General features: G+C 40.4%; 1 protein-coding gene across 5 annotated transcripts in view; it reads right to left on the minus strand.

Moving 5' to 3' along the window:
• Positions 1-9,978: 9,978 nt before the first annotated feature.
• Positions 9,979-23,152, minus strand: part of PID1 (phosphotyrosine interaction domain containing 1) — a 221,263-nt gene continuing 208,089 nt past the window's right edge. For all 5 annotated transcript variants that reach the window (XM_012749410.2, XM_012749409.2, XM_076006005.1 and 2 more), the window contains exon 3: positions 9,979-12,131. In XM_012749410.2, coding sequence (XP_012604864.1) covers positions 11,655-12,131 — 477 coding nt within the window. In that variant the 3' untranslated portion in view covers positions 9,979-11,654. The remainder of the gene's footprint in view (positions 12,132-23,152) is intronic.

Below are 23,152 nucleotides of genomic sequence, written 5' to 3' on the forward strand. Positions count from 1 at the left end.
TTAACCCTCACCCACAGCCCCTGCCCACAGTAGAGCCCAAAGGAGTAGATAGTACCTAGTGTTGGACCTAAATGAAATGACTTGTTATTCACCATCTTGCACCTGTCTCTCCAGAAATGTATCCCAGGAGGGCCTGCAGAAGTACTTTTCTAAGTCCTTTTTTTAGTATATTGTAAGCCTATAAAGAAAGCCTAGAACATATTATTCCAAATCCCATATTCTGAAAGTTTAAATACCTCCTGAGACAGCCACCGTTGGAGATCAACGATAGTATGATACCAGTTGGATTTGCCTTTAGGCAAAAAACAAAAAACAAAAAACAAAGAGACAAATTTTAGTGCTACCAAAATTAAGTTGAAATGAATGGCAAAGCTCATTAATTTTTCAGAGAAAAGTAGAAAGAAATAGTTTTCTGAGTCCTCCAACGGGAGTCCATTTTGGCAAAAATGGCAATTTACAAAAAGGAATCTTTGATCGTAATATAACAATGTCTGACCTTTAAAAGAAAGAACTGAACAAGTCTGAAAAATAATTTTTAGGAATAAATTCTCCCAGCTGCACAGAGGCTCTTTGGTTGCAGGCCAATCGAATGCTGGTATGGGCTGCTGCCGAGAGATGTTCCTCCACAGTGAGGCAGAGGAATGATTCTTCGTGGGGTGCAGGCGGAGACGTAACCACAAGACCTGGATCTACAGATGCAGCAATGCACCACAAGCCCTGCATTATGGGCACATTCCAAATTCTGGCCTTCAAAGCTTTCTTTTCTTTGTAACATGGAAATTGTAGCTGGACCATATTGAGATGCCTGGAAAACACCAAGGGCCATCTCGAAGGCAACTGTGGGCATTGGCTTAGACCAGGGCTGGCTCCATCCGGAAACTTCCCCTCAAAGGAGTCAGCTAATGTCACACACAGAAAAGGGCCATCCTGCCTGCTACAAACTTCCTTATTTCTTTAGTTCTCCTCAAAACCTCATTTTTTCCTCAGCAGAAAACCCGACCCAGCGATTGCGGGACACCAATGCTATACAAGGAAGTGACTCCAATAGAGAAATGGAAGGTGAAAAAGGGCAAATGCAGGGGAATTTCATCTCCTTGTAATGCATGTGTATTTAAAAGCAGTATTAATTTTATCTCACAAAGAATTTTTGAAAATTAAGTAAAATTAGGCTTCAAAGAAATAGTCTGTTCTGTCCTTGAGAACCCAACCACAACCCTGGCTGTCCAGGGGAAATCAAGCCTGAGCAAGAAGACCTCCCCAAAGGAGCAGGAGTTGGTGCTGAATTTGGAATCAAACTGGAGTGGAGCCCTGCTTTGCCCCTCTAAGCTGTGAGCCCTGGAGCAAGACTCAACATTAATACCTACCTTATCACTGCAGGTTGAATTGTGTTCCCACCCACCCAGATCCATATGTTGAAGTCCTAAGCCTCAGTACCTCAGAATGTGACCTTATTGTTGCAGATGTTATTAGTTAAGATGAGGTCCTAATCCAATATGACTGGTGTCCTTATAAAAGGGGAAAATTTGAGACAGTCTGATAGACACACACACTCGTGGGAATGTCATATGAAGATGAACACAGAGATGCAAAAGAAGCCAAGTAACACCAAAGATTGCCACAAACCACCAGAATCAGAAGAATGGCGTGGAACAGATTCTCCCTCATAGCCTCAGAAAGAACCTGTCCTGCCAGTCCTTTGAGCTCAGCCTCTAGCCTTTAGAACTGTGAGACAATAAATTTCTGTTTTCTAAGCCACCCATTTTGCACTACTTTGTTACAGCAGCCCCAGCAAACTGACACACTTACACCTGAGGGAGCTGTTCATGTTCAACATTTTACTCATTAAACAGGCACTTCATAAGTCCCTCCTGTGTGGCAGCCGCTGAGAACTGAGATGGGCTCTGTGCGTGAGCTAGGGCCGGGTGCGGTTCTTATGCTCTTGGACTGCACAGCCCCTACAGTAGCCATTGGTCCTATGTGGCCACTGAGCACTTGACCTTCTATAGAGTGTAAAACATCACATTTCATGCAACAAGAATAAAATGTCTCATTAACATATTTTTATTGATCATGTATTCAAATGACAGTATGATTTATATATTGGGTTAAAGAACATCTACTCTTAAAATTAATTTCATCTATTTCTTTTTAAACTATTTTTTTTTTTTTGACACAGAGTCTCACTTTGTTGCCAGGCTAGAGTGAGTGCCGTGGCATCAGCCTAGCTCACAGCAACCTCAAACTCCTGGGCTCAAGTGATCCTCCTGCCTCACCCTCCCTAGTAGCTGGGACTACAGGCATGTGCCACCATGCCTGGCTAATTTTTTCTATGTATATTAGTTGGCCAATTAATTTCTTTTTTATTTATAGTAGAGACGAGGTCTTGCTCTTGCTCAGGCTGGTTTTGAACTCCTGACCTTGAGCAATCCACCCACCTCAGCCTCCCAGAGAGCTAGTATTACAGGCGTGAGCCACCTCGCCCGGCCAATTTCTTTTTAAACTTTTTAATGAGGCTGCTGGAAAATTTAAAATCACAGGTGTGGCTGGCGACAGAGAGCTACTGGATGGCATCGCCCTGGGAGGTCTCAGAGCAGGAGCGAGAGCTCTACGGTAAGGCAGCTGTGGGCGTGTCTTCACACATCTATAGGAGCCTGGGAGGAGGAGCCCAGGAGGCAAAGAGAGGCTGTTATGTGACAGGAGCAGGGCCTGGAGGCCCACTGAGTCTGGCCCTTTTGGGAAATTGAAAAGAGCCCTCTAGGCCATCCAGCAGGGCCCTGTGGAAGAGTGAGAGGAGAAAATGAAATCCCTAGTAATGGCTGCATTGTCTGCACCCTGGCAAGGCACCAGCCCTGGGCTAAATGCTTCATGTGATGTCACTCCTTTCACTCTCATTGCAACTCTGTGAGTTAGACGCCCATTATCTCCATTTTACCGACGAGGAAAATTGAGACCCAAGATGTTAAGTTCTTTGTGCAGGGTCATGTAGACTCAGAGTTTGAACCTGGGCCTGGAATAGCAGGGAAGAGCCAGCTGATGAAATAATGTGTGCATCATAATAACGCACAAAATAGTTTACAAGATAAAATTAAAGGAGGGCAGGAAGGAAGGGAGGATGTTAATTAGTTTCTCTTGCAGACAATGAGGCCATGAAGGATTTTAAGCAAAATCCTTTGGGATAATCCAATTTGAGTTTTAGAACAACAGGAGCTCTAGAGGCCAAGAAGAGTGGTGGGGCTGGAGGTTGTGTGTTGGATTCATCGCCCAGACATAGAAGAGTAAATGAGAGAGCTTCCTGCTACTATGGCCTTGGAGGGATGTAGTGCTCTCAGGGAGCATTTTCGAGACAAAAGATAAATGTCGCACATCTGGAAGTGACTGAGGGCACAGAGCTGGTCCAACTGAAACCAGAATGTAAGAAGCACAGGGCCCTTTCCTCCCGCCTTTGACATCCTTTGTCCTTTGACATCAGCCTGTCCCTGCCAGGACACTCCTGGCCTGGGAAAGCCTGGGGTCAAAGGCAGGGTTGAGGTAGAAGAAGTAAATGAAACCCTGCCTCAGAGTTCCGCTTCGCTTCGGGAATGAGAGTGACACCAGGTTCTACCTTCAGGTTCCAGAGCTTTCTGACATGGATGGACCTTAGAAAGCTTATCCTTCAGGTTCCCCAGAAAGGATTTTGTCTCCTTTTCTGAGGCTGCATAATGTGTAGGTTGTTTCTCTTGAGAGTAGCAGAAGAAATATCACTAAGAAAACAGTGAGTTTGATTCTTTCAAAAGCAATACAACTGCAGTTAGAATGTGATGGGTCAAAGCTCACAGTCGTTTTGATTCTGAGGCTAAAGGTTAGGCAACCACTGACTTTCCCCCAGAATGTGACCTTAGAGCCATCGGTGGCCCCACAATCCCTACAGGTACCTGTCCTCCTTGTATGTGGAGCATGTGGTGTAGTGAAGTATATAGCGCTGGACGTTCCATGCATCTGAGCTTGAATCCTGATTCTGCCGCTCACTAGTGGTGCAGCTTTCGGCAAACGTCTTAACTTTGTTCAGCTGGAGACACCGTGGTCTCACAGTTTAGATAGCACCTGCCACAGCACAACACGTGTGCTCAAAATGTTAAATACCTCCCTTTTCCTGTCTCCTTAAGCATAGATCATGCAGGTCAATAACGGGCAATAATAGAAGAGGGGAAAAGATCAAAATGTGATCACCTTAACGAAAAAGAGTGTCCATGTTAACCCAAAATCTCTGAAGAAAAAATACACTGGGGACCAAGATATGGGTAAAACTCATGCATGCAATTTTTAAGGTGAATTGTGAGAAAAATGCACCCTCTAGGCAGATAATAACACGAAGGCACCTCTCTGGGCTGATAGATTGCAAAAAGTTTCTTCTTCCTCTGGTCTGATGCTTCCTCCCTGCTTAACTCCCCAGAGCACGGACTTTGCTAGAGGAGCCTGAGCTATTTCCAACAGTCACTTGTCCCTGTTCACTGCAGACCCTTGGGCTGGGCACAAGCTACATGGAGTCAGCCTCAGTATCTCATACGTCATTCAGCAGAGCTAACAAAAGGGCAGATTAGCAGTGGGCGATGCATTTACAAACACATTCACAGACCTGAAAGATTACAAAATACTGAACTTTAAATACAAATCAGATTACTATGATTAATTGTGATAATTGTTTTACTATTTGACTTTGATATGTCATGGAGCTTCTTAAGGTAATCTAGAATAATTCTGTGTCTTGACAATTTCAGAAAGGAAAAAAATCTAGCAGCAAAGTGAAAACTATTATTAAAGCTTCATGATCAAAAAAGTAATTTCAATTATTTCAACAGCTCTGTTTTTATGACAGAGAAGAGGATGTAAGTCATTTGTTTTGTTTCTTGGTTAGTAGAACCAAATAGTTATACCAACTAAAGGGGAAGAAGTTTATAAATGATGGGTATTTTAAAAGAAGAGAAATGTTATTACTTTCAAGGCTCAGAATCCTAGAATTGCATTAACCATCTGTTGCTTAGTGGTGAACCCACTTTAATAAATAAAGAAGAATGGCCTGAAACGAGTACATCAAAACTGCAATTTCAGTCATGCCAACTTCTGCTTACACTGAAATTACACTCTATCTAGTGAAAATTGTTATTTTAATATATGGAAACAGTATTTTCCCAAGTAGGCAATATTTCCAATAGCAATGCCATTCCTCCTATTTATTTGCTTATTAAAAATAAGCATAAAATTTGAATTTTTCAAGGCTAGAATCACAAACTCCTAATTAGTTTTATCTGAATGAATTAGTTTTTACTGTATTAACTTCTAAAACTGCAGTACTAAATTTTAGGAAAAGCAATTGCAATTATTAATAAAATGGGAAAAGCAATAAGATAATTTGGCAGAAGTCTAAATTGGAAGTCCAATTCCACCCAAGCCCCCACCCCAATTAAGATGCTTCTATACTCACAGTAGTATCTACATGAAGATAATCAAATTATGAACATAAATAAATTTGTTAGATTTTGTTTTCCATGCAATATTGGGATCAGAACCACTTTGTTGTTTAAACTTATAATGTGCCTTAGCCACTAAAAACTGACCATGGATGGGTACAATATATTGTTATTAACTATAGTCAGCATGTTGTACAATAGTTCTCTTGAACTTATTCCTCCCATCTACCTGAAATTTTGTATCCTTTGACCAACATCTCCTCAAGCCCCTAACCTCTCAGCCCCTGGTAAACACCATTCTTCTCTTTGCTTCTGAGTTCATCTTTTTAAGATTCCACATAAAGTAAGGTCATGAAGTATTTGTCTTTCTGTGTCTGGCTTATTTTACTTAATATAATGCCCTCCAGGTTTATCTCCATTGTTGCAAATGATCATATTTCCTTCTTTTTTTAAGGCTGAATAGTATTCCACTGTGTATTTGTACCACATTTTCTTCTTCCATTCATTCTTTGATGAACACTTAGGTTGATTCCATATCTTGGCTATTGTGAATAGGGCTGAAACAAACATGGGCGTGCACGTTATCTTTTTGACATACCAATTTTGATTTCTTTGGACAAATACCCAGTAGTGGAATTGCTGGATCATATGGCAGTTCTATTTTTAATTTTTTGAGGAACCTCCATACTGTTTTCCATGATGGCTGTACCAATTTTGGTCTCCAACATAAGTGTGGAAGTGTGCTCTTTTCTCCACATCCTCACCTACACTGGTTATCTTTTGTCTTTTGATAATACTTATTCTAATAGGTATGAGGTGATATCTCATTGGGGTTTTAATTTCCTGAAAACTGCTATGAGAGTAGATTTTAATTGTTCTTACCCCAAAAATGATAAGTATGTGAGGTAATCCATATATCAATCAGCTTGATTTAGCCATTATACAATGTATATGTATTTCAATACATCTTATTTTATACTATAAATATATGAGGTTTTTATTTGTTAAAGTAAACTAATTAATTTTAAGGAGGATGTGACCGTGGTGTGTAGGCAACCCTTAGTTCTTCCTTGCAAGTGGGTATTTCCTTAAGTGTTTTTCAGTGTTTCTCTTACGCTTTGCCCCTAAAAGGTAAAGAATTTCCTGGAATGACAACTAGGGCCACTTAATGACAGGCCTGGTATCAGACAGGTCTCATGTAGGATCATGTTTTATTTCACAAATCTCAGAATATTTACAAATCACCCACTCTCTTGTTTTATCATATATGTTTAGATAAGGAGATGAAAACATTTTTATTAAGAAAATAATTGTTAACAAAGCTACAGATATGAAAGTATTGATAATTATTAGTAATGTATTATGAAGGGGTTGATACATGTAATACTTTAGTAATTCCATTGTTGGATCACATGAATTCTTTCTTGTAGTAGCCTCTAAGCCAAGCTATTGAAAACTCAGTAGTAATTTGAGAATGCTTATACAATAAGTGAAAGCCATCAATTTCCAAAGCAAAATCTATCCAGAGTCCTTTTGAATACCCAATTTTGAGTACATAAGCAAAACCTAAGATAATCTTAGTAGGACATTCCAAAAGAAACCCTTCCCCAGATCTCTTTGTGAACCTCAGCTTTGCTCAAGTGTACCAGACCATGCCTTAGATTGATTTTCAACAAATATCATTTACTTTCAATGTCCAAAATGAGATAGCTTAGATTTTTCTTCCTCTTAGCAATTTGCCTTTACTCGTTCAGATTTTTTTCTTTCTAAGCTTGGGTTTAAGCATCATACAGAGTTTTCTTCTGGTGACCATCATCAGTTGGCAGCTCTTCAGAGGGGGCAGCCAAAGTTCTTCAGCTGAACAATGTGGGCCATAAAATTATTCCAAGACCCAAATCTTGGCATCTCATAGAAAAGTTCCTTGAAAATCAAGAAGAATTTGGGAGTTACCTTTGACAAGTATGGGGATCTTAACTCTCATTAGTTTAGGGTGTATCTGGGAGATGAAAAGAGACACATTTTTGGAATACTTAAGAAATAATATGAAAAATTAGGTCATCCCCATGTTCCATCTGACTGGAAAAAAAAAAAAGAGGAATTTGGGATAATCTGCAGCGTTCCACAATCTTGTCTAATGTTAAATTAAGGGATTATGAACCAAAACGCATGATCTTGGATTCAGATCACACATGGTCTTTCCTTCTTAAATCTGAGAGAGTCTGGAATGCATCATGTAAATTAAAAAAAGTTAAGGCAGGAAAAAAAGACAAGGTCAAAAGAAGGAAGGAGGAAGGAAGAATGGAAGCAGGAAAGGAGAAATGGGAAAAAGCAGAAAAGAAGCAAGAATTAAAAAACATGTTTTCTAAAGCATAAATTTGGGGAAACCCCAGCTGAATTCATATGCTTCATATTGTCAGAAAGTTAAAAACACCCTCTCCCAAGATTCTCTCTCTTCTCTTTCAGTGACAGAAACGAACAGAAACAAATGTATGAGTGACAGGAGTGCTGTAATCTGCTAAATGCAAGTGTCTTAAAATACATCTTCTGTCTCCTTCCTTGGGATAATGTTTGTTCCGTTTCTAATGTGTGGCATTGAGCACCTAACATTGTTTTTCTTTCTATAAGCAGACGTAATTTTCTGGAATTAGGTAAGGGGCAGTGTTTTTCTCCATTTGTTCATTTTTGAAGAAGCTGGGAAAGGGAGCCCCCTAGGATGCTTCCTGGGTTCCAGGATTCTGTCCTAAAACTTTCAAATCAAAGACTCACATCGTGATTTTTCCTTCTTTCTGTCTATCTCTCCATCTACCCTGCCAACCATCAGAAATTAAGCTGCTCCCAGGTTCCTGGTCCTGCCATAGGAGCTGGGGATGAAACAGGAACAAAAGAGACACAATGCTCGCCTTAAAGACACTTACACCCAAGAGGTTTAAACAGACATTGACATAATTATACAAATAACTATGTAATTAAAAACTGCCATGAATGACATGAGGGAAAAATACAGGATGCTATGGAATCCTATAACAGAAGGACTTGATTTAGAGTTTTAACATGTCCTCAGATAAACAGACAAACCAGGCATCTTGCTTTCAGAGAGGTAGAGAATCTCGCTCGTTGCTCATAGCTAGGAAAATACTTAAGCAAAACAATATTATTCATGCTCAAAAAAGCTCCTTGACCTCTGTTTTTAATACTGCTGCTGTTAAGAATATTCAAAAATGAATAGCAAAGAATGTTTATTTGTAATGGTTTAGTGTGCTAATTTAAGATAAACTAGAAGATTTCAAGAGGAATGGAAATGAAAAAATTAAAGGAGAGGGAGCTTGTTTTGACAGAACAGCAGTCCTGGACCAGAAGTCAGAGGGTTCTAGTCTCATCAAACACATCCTAGCTATGCTACCATGGCCAAGTAGCGTAGCCTATGCCTCAGTTTCCTCACCTCTAAAGTTAAGTGCTGCACCCACCTACAGAGTTCTTCTAAGAAGCATATCAGTTAACATACGTGAAAGTGCTCTGTGGGCACTAACATAGAAAATGTAGTAGACAAAGGGAGACAGTGCAAAGCATTAAAAAAGAATAATGCAGATCTGAATTACCCCTCAGAGAGGAATTAGGATTGGCTGCCCCAAAAGACTTCATTAGCTAATGTAAAGTTATTGTGTGTTTATCTTTAAATTACTTACCAATCATCCCAAGCAAAAACTTGTATCAGTTCTATCAGAGCCAATTACTTAGCACTTCATACTTAGTACCCCGAAAATATACTACCAAATGCCTTTTGCAATAAATAACCATGTGTGCACTTAGGATTCAACTTAGCTTTCACTCAGGAAAATGACATTATTTTGAAATATGTGCTGGTTGGTTATTCTCTTTTCTTCCTCTTAGATATATATTCAAGGACAATAGAGCACTGGAAATTGGGAAAAGTTTGACTTGAGAGAAATGCCATTTCAATCAGAATAGTGAGGTTGTAATTCTCACTTGAGTTCATCCCTTTAACAGGTACCTATATTTTCACTTTAGAAGCCTTTATATTTGTTACCAATTCCATGAAGGGCACTGTTCCAAACACATGGGCTTCATGGCCACCTGCCTTGCTTGATTCATGGGGTCTGTTCTGAGATGTTATAGCTTGGAGGAGATTTTTTCACCAGTTCCATCAGAGTAAAATCACTGTGTTTACCTTTCAGGATTTCAGCGTAGGTTCTCCAAAGATATACACAAGATTTTTGTAAATAGCAATCATTTGCAAATCTGTTCTGGAAGACTCTACACTGAAATATTTAGTTATACTAAATAACTATTTCAACTGTTGACATGTCACCATCTTAGCTAAGGGGCATACAGAAATTAAAAACAAATTGAGTATGCAGGAAATAAAACAAGATTTTTAAACACAATCAAGGAATGGGTTACGACCACGATGAAACATATTTTAATATACAACTATCCATTTACATAATTTGATGTTTTGTTCTTCGGGTTTTCATTGCTTAAAATAGGAAAGGCATAAATTATGAAACTCCTCCACTTTATTAACGCAAACATATTTTTATTAAAGAATGAATGCATTTATACTAAAGAATAGTTTACATGTGTTGTAAAGCAACAAGCATATCTTCAGGAGGTGAGTCTTCCTCAATGTGACTCCATGCTTCTTCTACATGCCTGAAAACCGGACCCACACATGGGGGCACATGTACACACACACAAACGCATAACACCGACACACAGATACACAGACCAGAATGCCGACACCATCGCTCTCCGGATTGGATTAGCTCCCGTTTAAGGCTTCCTAGGTGCCGCAGTGCCCCTGATATTACCAGACTTTAATAAAGGAGCAGCATTACCTAGAAAAGTAGTCATCTGCTCGTGGCCTTCTAGGTATGTATTTTAACAAATACTTTCAATTTCATTCAATTTTGACTCTTTGCTTTTGTGATATATAAAGATCCAGGAAACGAAGAAATCTCAGAATTTCTCAGTGAGAACTTATCATTAAAAATAACGAAGAAGAATTAAAAAAAAAAAAAAAAAGCCCAGGCCACTCTGATGCTAAGGATATCACCAATTTTAAGATAATGAGACAAGATTTCCCTTTAGGTTAAGATGGGCATAGCTTCTCTAGACAAGCCAAGTTTATCTAACCCATTCCCTGTTTAAGTGCCATGTTGAGTGATGCCTTGGTGATGCCAAATCAGGTTTGAAGCTTGCCATGAAGGATGCATGAGACAGGACCATTAATTAAATAAGTTACCATCAGCCAGAATTGACAGAAAAGGACAGCCTACATAAAGTTTGTTCACTTGCGGATCGCTCATGCCTCTTTTTCCAGGGCTTCCGTGGTGGTGGTTACGGTTTTAAGCTCCTGGTTTGTTGGTATGATTCTTTATTTCGTTTGCTTGGTTATTTTCTTCCCTTTTGGTGTCCTGCAGTGTATGTTGAGATTCTAACACTAGGGGTGTTAGAAAGGGAAAGAGGATGGACGGGGCCGGAAAGGGAGGGGATTATTAGTACTTGCAAGTATTCTACGAAAATAGATGAAGCGAATACAATAAGAGGGTACTACTTGATATATTTTTGTAAATAAAAGCATTATCTTTAACTGTGAATTAACTGCCAACTATCAGGTTGTTAGTTGTAAAGCTCAATAAAGGCTGTGCTGATTTGCATACGGAGGAGAGAATCTGAAACGTGCTACGGGAGGGGAGCTTCTCAGGGTCACCCCCAGTGTCCTTCAACCCTGCAGCCAGGACAGCATCCACACCCCCTCCACCCCCGCCCCCCATCCCAGGGATCTGACAGGTGCCTCTGACATTCTTGTTGGATTTCATAAGGCAGATCGGAATGGTCCATCAAATAACAGCCACAGAGTGTTTGCCTGAGAGGGGTGAAAACTGGCATGGAGCCCTCCCGCGACAGGCATCTGGAAACGAGAAAAACAATAAGAGAAGAGAGTCTAGAACCTTCCTCCCCATCCACACTCCCACCCTCCTCACAGTCACAGCAGCAGCAGATTTCAATGTAACGTAATTACTTTAATGATACATTTCTTTAGATTTAGAATTGCTCTTCTGAATTTAAAAAGCTTGGTCAGCCAATAGTTTGGCAGTCTTTTCATCCCAAATTTGAATGGTTGCTTCCTCATGTGTCGTCTCGAATTCCTTGACCAATGCTGCCTTCGCCGGAGCGCGTTGAGTTCATTCAGCCGTCATCGGATTCCAATTCCTGGGAGACCTCTTCGGACGAGCTGTTCCTGTGGATCCGCCCGTCGCTCTTCATACTGTGGAAAGTCTTCCTGAAGGCCTCCATCATGGCGTGGGCCAGTTTCTTGGCCTCGAGCTTGCTCTCGCACTCCACGGCGTGGCAGTCCATCTGGTAGGACAGGTCGTCGTTGATCTCCCTGTACACCCAGGCGAAGATGTTGGGGCTCACGTTGTGGTCGGCGGTGCAGTAGGCGATGCGGGCCACCTGGAAGGTCTCCATGTGCACGGTGGCCTCCCCTTTGTGGTCCAGGTGATGGAGCCACACCTGGAAGGGCCGGATCTCCAGGAGGGCATTGGCTGGAAAGACGTCTTCTCGGGCTAGCGTGTGCTTCTTCCAGAGCTCGATGACTGGCTTTTCCGTGCAGCCTGACAAGAACTGCATGCCTGTGGTGGAGACCTTCCCCAGATAGGTGACCTGCAGGTGCAAGAGAGGGAAGAAAAAGGACGTGGTCAGCACTATGTTCTCAGTCACAGTGTCACACTGGGAAGGGGAAGAGGCTTCTTTCTCGTTTCCTGAAAGAATCATTGCTTTCAAAATTTCTACCTTCTCTCCCTAATAAATAGCCTACTTAGCAAATGTATTAAAATTCTTTAAATAAAATTGGATTTTTAAAATCGAATTTCTAGAGAACTCCTCTCCCTTTCCCTACTCCTCTGTTAAACTCTAATTCAAATGACTGAATATGATCTTTTTACATAACTTGGCATTTCTTTAAAATCATAAAGTCAATCAAAGTTCATTTTCAGCCAAACACACCAGAGAATTTAATAATAGGAGGGAATCAAAAGGATGCTGTATTTGAAAAACAAAGTCTTTATTATATTAATACTTATCTCCTAGCCTGGTCCTCTTCCCAAATCTTGCAATGTTTGATTTCACTTAGGCTGCTTGCTTCTAATGCCAAGGACGCAAAAGCTGTTCTACTTAAATTATGGCCTAAAGCATGATTGCTTTCCTTCCCGAGATAATTTTTTTTTAAAATACAGCAATGCCCAGTTATTTTTCAACCTAAACAGTTCTTGAATTGATGGGCATCTGGTTATGTGATAATAAATGAAAGATCTACAGATGGGTTAAGACAGGAATGTTGGCTTATCACACAGCCAGATAGGAAGTACTCGAACTAAGAAAAATATTTCCAAATGATTCAAATATTGTCTTTTTAAAAAATTGTTTATGATATACCAAGAAGGGATTTTTATTCTTTTACTCTTTTTCATTCATCCAGATGAACAGAACTGGTACTAATGGGACATGGGGACTGTGGAAATGCATAAAACTTAGGAGATCATCTAGGAAATAACACAAAATAGTATATAAATACATTTAAAATTAGTGACATGGATATACTATGAATGTGAGGAAGGAAAGACCAGGAAAAGGTCCATGGAAGCAGTGAGAACTGAGAGAGGACATTTAATCACAACAACTCCAGATCAATATTTATGTTTAGTGGGACTACAAGGACCACATATGGAAAATTTAGAAAAATAGATGTTAAATACTATTGCATCTTTGTGTGCTTTGGTTATATCTCAAACAAGAGTGCATTGGACAGTCCCTCTAAAAAGATAACTTCTTAGTAAAGATCTACAAATGCTGTACATTCTAGAAATATTTACTGGAGACCTATTAAACACAACAGCAATGTGCCTGTTTAGCACAGGATGGGGGTGATATGGAAGTGAGGAGGGCCCGAAATCAGCAGAAGGAAGTAACTGAATATTCATTCAGGGCACAGTCGTTGAAGCCCCAGGGGATGGTTCTGGACAAACCTCTAACTTGGGCATATGCACAGATATGACTGGGATGCCAGGCAGACCATGAAAAGGCAGGAAGGGATACAGCAAAGTAGCTTCAGTGCTCAGCAGAGGGGACAATGACACCCTGATGCCTTCACTAGGAAAGTGGAGTCACTGGATTTCAAGGCATCAGGCCCATCCAGTGAGGGTGGTTAAAGAGGAAGACAGAGAAGCAAAGGCAAGGCTGCAGACGGGGAGACCCAGAGAACACTAACCACAGACAAGGCCAAGCCTAAGACACCCCTGGAGAAGAGGCTGCAGGGGAAGGGGTGGGGAGTCCATGGCTGCTGGATAAAAACAGGCTAAACTTTGGGGGACGGCCCTGTGCACAGTCTGAGATGTCGGGACTTCACTGCTCCTGATGGAATGCCAGTGAAGGTCTAGGGTCCAAGCAGCACCTGGATGCGACAGAGCTTGCCAACTCAGAAGACCGGCCTGTGCCAGGAAGCCAAGTGGATGCAGAAACACAGCCAGGAGGCACGGCGACCTGCATTAGGAGGCTGTGGGAGAGGACAGGAGGGGACAGATAGGAACAATATTGCAGGGATAAAATTGATAATACAGGCCCAGCACCTCTTATCCAAAATGCCTGGGACCAGAAGTGCTTTGAATTTCAGATTTTTTCAGATTTTGGAATATTTGCATATACATAGTGAGATATCTTGGGGAGGGGACCCAAGTCTAAACATGATATCTATTTATGTTTCATATACATCTTATACACAGAGCCTGAAGATAGTTGTATACACAATTCTAAACAATTTTGTGCATGAAACAAAGTTTGTGTACGCTGAACCATCAGAAAGCAAAGGTGTCACTGTCTCAGCCACCCATGTGACAATCTGGCATCACCATCATTCCTGACTCTGAACTGATACGCTACCGACAGTCATTTCCTTTCAGCATTCACACAAACATGACAGCGTGTTCTACTGTGACCCATCACAGGTGGTCAGGTGTGGAATTTTCTACCTGTGGTTTCACGTTGGCACTCAAAAAGTTTTGGATTTTGAAGCATCTCGCAGATCTCAGATTTTCAGATTAGCGATGCTCCACCTATACTCAGCCACAGACTGAAGGAGGAAAATGATTCAGACACACTATAAGAACCTACTGTCGCTCTGGATTGGAGTCGGAATATAAAGATGGATTTGCGAGAAAATGCACAATTTGGGTTTCTTGAATAAATACTTACTGAACATCAGTTTTCTGTTTATGGTATTTTATGATACCATTACTATTTTTTCTAACAGATTATTTTAAAAATTGGAGTGAAATTCACATTGTATACAATTAATCATTGTGAAGTGTACAATGCAGAGGCATTTAGCATAGTCACGAAATGGTACAACTGTTAGCTTTTAGTTCCAAAATATTTTCATCACACCCAAGGGAGACCCCATATTCATCAGACAGTGCACCCATTGCCCCCGTTCCCTCAAGCAGCTGTCAACCACTGCTCTGCGTTCTGTCTTTATGATTGTCTGCTTCATACAACTGGAATCATACAATATATGACCTTTTGTCTGGCTTCTTCCACTTAGCATAATGTTTTCAAAGTTCACCCAAGTTGCAGCATGTATCAGTGCTTCATTCTTTTCTATGGTACCTTTGCCTTTGATAGTTTAAAAGCACATAAAGTAGGGGAGACCATTCTGGAAAGATGGTGGCATATAAAGCTCCAGGAATCTGTGTCCCATCTAGACAATAAGCACTGGAAGAATCTGTCTGATGCAACTATTTTGGAACTCTGGTATCTATTGCAGATAGATATCTTTTTCCCCTTTTAAGACCCAACCTTTAAACTATGAAATTAAAGGACAACGTATATGGGGAAACTCAGAAATGACCACACATGCCCAGGAGAAGGTACAAGCTCAGACAAGACCTCAGGGTAAACCTTAGCACTGAGACAGCCTGCAGCAATCCAAAACAATAAACAAAATCAATACCCAAAACAACAAACCTAGGGAAGAGGGAGAATCTGATTTTCAGAGTTACCTCAGGATTAGATTCAAATGTCCAGCTTTCAATAACAACAACAACAACTACAACAATAGCAAGAACACAAAGCAAACAAAGAAACAGAAAAGTATGACTCATTCAAAAGAAAAATCAATCAATCAACAGAACTTATTCATGAAAGATTCTTGATGACAGATCTTCCAGACAAAGACTTTAAAACAAGTCTCTTAAAGATGCTCAGAGAACTAAAGACATTTGTGGAGAAGGCCAAGAAAATGATGTAAGAACAAAACGGAAATATCAATAAAGAGACAGAAAACCTAATAAGAAACCAAAAAGAAATTCTAGAGCTAAAAATGTATAATAACTGTAATGAAAATTTCACCGTAGGGATTCAAAGGTAGATTTGAGGAAACAGAAGATAGACCAGTGGTGCAGAATAGAAAGCCCAGAAATAAACACTCACATACATGGTCAAATGATTTTCAGTAAATGTGCCAATGGGGAAAAACAGTCTTTTTAACAAATGGTGCTGGGGAAACTGGGTATCTACATGCAAAAGAATATAGTTAGATTCTTATCTAATACCATAGACAAAAGTGAACTCAAAATGGATCAAAGACCAAAATGTATGACCTAACACTATAGAACTCTTAGAAGAAATCTTAGGGAAAAAGGTATTATGGCACTGCATTTGGTAATAATTTCTTGCATAAGACACTAAAAGTACAGGTAACAAATGAAAAAACAGACAAATTGGACTTCACGAAAATTAAACAAAATAAGTTGTACATTAAAAGAGAATATTGACAGATTAAAAAGGCACCCACAGGATGGGAGAAAGTATTTACAAATCACATGTCTGATAAGTGGTTAATATCCAGAACACATAGAGAACACCTAAAAGTCAAGAACAAAAAGACCAACAATCTGATTTAAAAAGGGGCAAAAAACTTTAACAGAAATTTCTCCAAATAGATTATTCTCCAAATAAACAAATGGCCAATGGGTACATGAAAAGACACTAGCATCATTAGTATATGCAAATCAACCTACAGTCACGTACCACTTTACACCCCTTAGGATGGCTGCTATCAAAAAGCAACAAGTGTTGGCAAGGATGAAGCAAAGCTGGAATCCTCGTGCACTGTTGGTGGAAATTTAAAACAGTACAGCTGCTATAGAAAACAGTATGGTGGTTCCCCCCAAAATTAAAAATAGAATTACCATATGATTCAGCAGTTCCACTTCTGGGTGTATGCTCAAAAGAATTGAAAGCAGGGTCTCAAGGAAGTATTTTTACACCCAAGTTCATAGCAGCACCGTCCACAATAGCAGGAAGTAGAAGCAACCCAAGTGTCCATTGCCAGATGAATAGATAAACAAAGTGTGGTATGTATGTACAATAGAATATTTTTCAGCCTTAAAAAGGAAGGGAATTCCAATATACACTACAACATGGATGAAATTTGATGCTAAGTGAAATAAGGCACTCACCAAAAGACAAATACTGTATAATTTCACTTACATGAGGTATTTAGAATAGTCAAAGTCATAGAAACGGAAATCAGAATGGTGGCTGCCAGGGGCTTGGGGAGGAGGAAATGATTGTTTAACAGGTATATAGCTTCAGTGTTACAAGAGGAAAAGAATTCTGGAGATGGAATCATGGAGGTACTGCACACATTAAAAATGTAATCCTACTGAACTATACACTTAAAATGGGTTAAGAGGATAAATTTCACGTTGTGTGTATTTTACCACAATTAAAACATGTGGAAAAATGCACATGGACACTATTATAGTTTCAGTGCCTGGAGTGAGGTGTGCTCTTTCTTAGTGTTCACTGAAACTAGAAGTAATTATGTTATGTTTGATAGAAAACTCCTTTAATTTGCTCTAATCTCTCTCTCACTCTTTCTCATAAATATACACACACACAGTCATACACGCACAGAATAAAACATTATATAGGGATATATATCACAATACAATGAAAAAAACTTCTTAAAAAACTTTATACTTTATTAGAAGTTATAGAGGACTCACTTCAATAGAAATCAATTTCACAGAAGTAAAATTTAGACAACTGAGAGAAAATGTATTCTTCTTTATAACTATTACTTATAAACTAAAGATTTTAAGGGAAATAAAGTTTTATTTTGGAGGTGTGCTTGAGAGAAGAATGGAGCAGAGATGAGTAACTCAGAGTTTAATAAGACAACAATTAAAATTACTTAATCTATAGACATTTATAAAAGTAATTTTAAACACTAAGGTACAACATGATACATAGATGTAATCGCTTGGTATTAAACTTATTATAAACATAACCTTACTCAGCAGCCCAGTTTTACTAGTGACACATGAATAGCATGCTAAATATCTAGTGTAAAGTTGCAAATCACCATTTGCCTCTGTCCACAGCCAAATCAAACCCCAAGGACATGTACAGTAATAACTAATATTTGTTTCACACTTTATGGGAAGAAGTACTCTAGGTCCATTAGATCCATCGACAACTCTTTGAGTCAGGATGGAGTATTATTATCACTAACCTATTTTTAAAGCCCAGAACCTTAGATCAAAACAGGGGATGTATGTAGAATTACATAGATGATCAGGGAGTGACACGAGGATGCACAGTTTATACAGAAAAGCATTGGGACTTCAGCAATATTTTGATGATTTATGAGGAAATTGCATAGAAGAAAACAGCCTAAAAAGACACCTGTTGAATTCCTAGACCATTAGTCTATTAGATGAGAGCCAATTCCATTTGACTTTATTTTCAGCAGTTCATTCATTACTTCCATCCTTAGACTGCAGGAGAAACTTAGGCTTTATGTGGGTATTCTAGATACAGTGGGTCTTCCCAAAGAATTAACACTGTTCTATTGTCTGGCACTTTTATAAATTACATTCTCTTTCATGCCAATATATGCCCAGCCATTTCTAATAAAAATTTCATTCTTGTTGTATAATTGCAGAAAGACTCAGAAATCTTCTAAAACTCTTAGGTAAAATGGAACACAAAAACACACACACACAGAGCATTTATAAAACTTAAAAAATATATAATCTATTGAAACCTGAAATCAAAGAAAATAAATCTTTTAATCTAAAGAACTGCCAAATTTATGGCATTTTTCCAAAAGCTTTCTGTGAGCGGAGAAGCAGAAACATGTCCTACCAGTACTAATCCTGAATATTCCATTAGCTTCATCTCACAAAGTTGCAAAGCCTGTAAATGGAGGGAAGCTAAAACTGGATTATGTGACTGCTCCTCTCAACTGTGAAACTGACTAGGACCAACAGCCACACCAAATATCTGGTGGGAGCACCCACAATTTACATCTGCTCTCAACTGGAATCTGCAAGAGGCCACAGAGGCTAGGGTGAAGAGATGAGCCCTTCCTAAAATCATATAATCACCAAATGTGCCCCTAAAATAAACTTCTCTAGTTACAGCAGTTCTGTCCTTACTGCCTGATACTATAAGGGTCCACCCACTTCAGGCCTTGGCAAGGCTCTTGGCTGAATATTCTCGTTAAGCGAAATGAGCTGGCCTTGCTCAAGCTTTCCTAAATAGTCCCGGTAATGAACTGTTGTCCGGTTCCTACAGGGTCGGTTCAACACAAAACATGAGTTGGAGGGTCTAATTTATGACACTGGGCAAATCTTGGGAAGTCAATGAAACTCTTGTTTTGTTACCTCTGTGAAAAATCCCATGAGATTATGTAAATATAAAAGAATACTGTTAACAAGTTGGCACTTAAATTTAGGAAAATAATTATATGAGTAGACTCCTCCTAGAAATGGAATGAGAAGAATTATCTAAATAGAATGTCCCTAACAATGGAATGCAAAATGATAAAATGATGCATCAAGACGGTCTCCCCTCAGAATGACCCTTTTAAATCAGCCCTGCTATCACGCATAATGGCCCGTGTTCCGGAATTCCGACCTGCGTCTATTCACTTTCCCATAGGAAGTCAATTATTAACTGCCTGCCCACATATTTCCTAATTCTCCCATTAAATTCTCCAGAGTTTGGCATTAAACCATGATGTTGACTGTAAGTCACTGAAAAACACTAGTTAGGCTTTTTAAAAAATAATGAACTACTCACTTAATTATTTTTGTATGTAGTTTAACAGAAATGCACCTTATGGCTCTGATTTTCAAGGGAAATTGAATAAAAACTTTTAAAAATTAATTCTCTCAAAATACCAATGACTCAGTCATGCTGTGTATGTAATCACTCCCCTTGTGTATATGGGGCCAGAGAGTACATATGTCCCAATAAACTGAAGCCCTGCACTATGGGGCATCATACCTATAGACTGCTATAGCAACATTGTTCCAGGGATTCACTCTAAATATATATTCAGGGGTCCCTTCCTCATGTGGTAAACTGCCCTGTCATCCCTCTGTGAGCACGTCCCACCTACGAGTGAGAACACAGGGCTCAATGTGCGAGGCTACCTCAGGCGGTTTTGCCACCGTCTGGTTAATGAGAACCCTATGATCCTGCCCGTATGCAACAGCGGTGAATGCTTTCTAGATGAATAAGCCCTTTCTAAGCTCCATCGCAAGAGTTTGAATCCTCCAGAGCCACAAAGTAGACAGGAAATACCAACTCACAAAATCGGCCACTAAAATTATCCAAAATGGTACACAGATTTTTTTTAAGCCTTCACCACCCAGGGTGTTGGAACAATGGGACTTGGAAGATGACAAGTGGAGCCTTCAGGAGGAGTAACCCAGCTAGTTAGAAATCACAGTAAATACCAGCATCTTCTCTATGGTTGCAGAAACAGGCATTGGGCAAGAAACTTATTACAAGTGAATCATTCTGAGAGAACTAAACAAACAGCAAAAAATGAAAGTTTTTCCCCATGCGTCATTCAATGGCATAAACGGATGCCCCAAACACAGACGTTTGCAATGTGTGTAAGTAGATTTTGCCCAACCCTGACTGAAGAAATTATTTGAGAGTATTCACAGCGTGTGAAAATATGAGCAGCTATGGAGCCCAGGGACCCCACAGAGTCTCTGCAGTGCTAACACCATCAGGTCCAGAGAGACCAGTGTCCTCAGAATATCTCCTTCTGACCCACAAGTTTTCCAACACCCCAGCCAGCTCTTCATTCATGAATCACCATCCCCTGCTCATCCGTGGCAAAATAAACCCTGGTTGCCTAACATCTACCCTCTGGCTGAATGGCACCATTTGTTCCTCTTGGTGGCCGGTCGGTATTTCATTCTGTCCTGATAAAAGCCCATTGAGAACCTGACTCGCCTCACACTGGACTGGACAGTAGGATAGGAAGAGCAAAGATAGAGGCCCCTGAATGAGGACGGATGATCATGCAAGAACCCAAGCACCTGGTTTCCTGGGGATCTTTAATCTTCCAAGCTGGATAAGTCCAGCTTCCAAAGTCAGGCTGTGCTTCCAATTTACTGCTGGGTTTCTCATGAATGACATGCCAGCAGTAAAGCCTCTCTTGAGGCCTTTCTGGGGATGCTAACCATCTTGCTGTTCTCTCATTGTCTGTAGGGGACTTCCTTTCCCTGGCTGACATAAAATAGCATGATATGCAAAGAGGATAGAGGAAAGTTAACTGGAAATCCTCATAGCCTTTGAGTTAGAAGGCAGAAGATGAGAGAAAGAAAAGCCACTCCTAACCCTGGGCCAAACACCAGAGTCAAGCTCTTCTTCTCTCATGTTGATTCCCACTTGTACGTTTCAGAGAAAGGGAAAAGGACATAACAGAGATTTATGAACCCAGCTTGAATCCACTCCTTTCTTACTAGCCACAGAGGAGCAGAAATCCACTGGGCATTTTGAAGAGCGGGGACAGATCCACATGCCTATTACCTAAAAATCCAAAATGCAAACACTGATTTGCTAATTATGACCATGAGCGTGTATGACAAGCTTTAAGTCATGAAGAAAGTATTAAAAGATAAACGCTATTCACAGTGAAATCTATGAAGTTACTGTCAACAAAATAATAAATTTTGGAGGTCTGGGAGGGTCCAGAGGGAAGGCAGAAAGAGAGCTGCCAGAACTAATTCCTGGCCTCCGGGAAACAACTGGAACAGGATTTGCCCAAGGCTTACTTTACACCAGGTCTTGGGCCTAATGCTTTCTATGGATCATTAATCCTCATCATAATTCTATGAGGCAGATACTGTTGTTATCCTGGTTCTGTGGATTAGGGAACAGAGCTGCCAGAACTTGTATGTGGGCAGTGAGACGCAGAACTCCTGCTCACATTTGCTACATCCCAACTGCCATGCCCAAGGCTGATCCCTTTAGACTCATGGTCAGCCTGTTCACAGGCTTCCATCTGCCTCCACCTTCCCTGAAGACTTTTGGACTTGCCAGCCCCCACAATCATAGGAGTCAATTCCTTAAAATATGTATCTATCTTGTATCTGTCTCTGTGTCTTTGTATAGCACAGGGGTCCTCAAACTTTTTAAACAGGGGGCTAGTTCACTGTCCCTCAGAGTGTTGGAGAGTGCACACTGTGGGCCCTGGACGGGTTGGCTGCTAAGCAGGACAGGCAATGGTGGCAAAAACACCCTGAGGGCTGGATAAATGTGCTAGGCGGCCCACATGTGGCCCATGGGCAGATGGGCCATACATAGTTTGAGGACATCTGGTATAGCATCTCCTTAAACATTGCTAGCCTTAAGGAGAATGGGCAAAAGTCTCTGTGAGCACTTTCAACAAACCTGGAAAGTTTCTCATGGGAGGTCTTTCCCCTCCCATGGCACAATTGGGATGAAAGATTCCCCTTAAGAGTTTGTTCCTCAGAGCCAGCTGTGTCTTCTGAAGGCTCTCCTGAGACTCAGCTGCAGTAGAAGACCAGGTGGTACAGGGGCTTTGGGAGTGTGCCGTAGGAGAGGGGAAGGTGGGAGGGAGTTGGGAGCCAGGAAGACATGACGATAAGTGACCCAAGACAGACTTGGCTCCACAACAAGACAGACTGGCAGCTAGCACGCCACCAGTGCCTTTACATCTGCCCTGGTGACTGGATGGATGGAGCACCTGGACTCATTCGACACACCTGTGATTCCTCTCTGGAATCAGAGGTGGAATATCAGACTGATTTGTCTTTGCTGAAAATCTTATGGTAAAATTATGAGTTGTTTTAGACTGCCCAGGATTTATGCTACTTTGCTTTGGTCTCTTCATTATTTTGGAGACCTGAACAGCAAGTTTTCCCAGTATTTAAATTCAAAGTGCTGATACTATATTGCAATAAATTCCTGAAGAGTCAAGAGTATATTACCAGTACTATAGAATATTTAGAGCTAAATGGAGGCATTCATACCAACCTAACACCATCCTTTGTTGCAGAGACTATAATTCTGATACCCAAAGATTTGGGGACACTTGCCCCAAATCCGATAGCTGATCTCTGAAAAGGTGAGTATGAAACACAAGGCCTCCACCGCAAGACCAATGCTCTTCTCACTACTCCAATTTCTTCACCTGAAGAGTTTTCAGACACTTTAGTTTCCATTCTTATATCATCTACTGTTTTTCTGGCCACTTCTTCAAGTGTCCACACTGAGACCAAGGCCTGGCCAGGGATATGGCAAAGGGACAGACACTCTACTAAGGCTTGTTAAACATTCTGAAAGGAGTT

The sequence above is a fragment of the Microcebus murinus genome, chromosome 8, assembly GCF_040939455.1.
Source record: "Microcebus murinus isolate Inina chromosome 8, M.murinus_Inina_mat1.0, whole genome shotgun sequence".
Classification (NCBI taxonomy): domain Eukaryota; kingdom Metazoa; phylum Chordata; class Mammalia; order Primates; family Cheirogaleidae; genus Microcebus; species Microcebus murinus.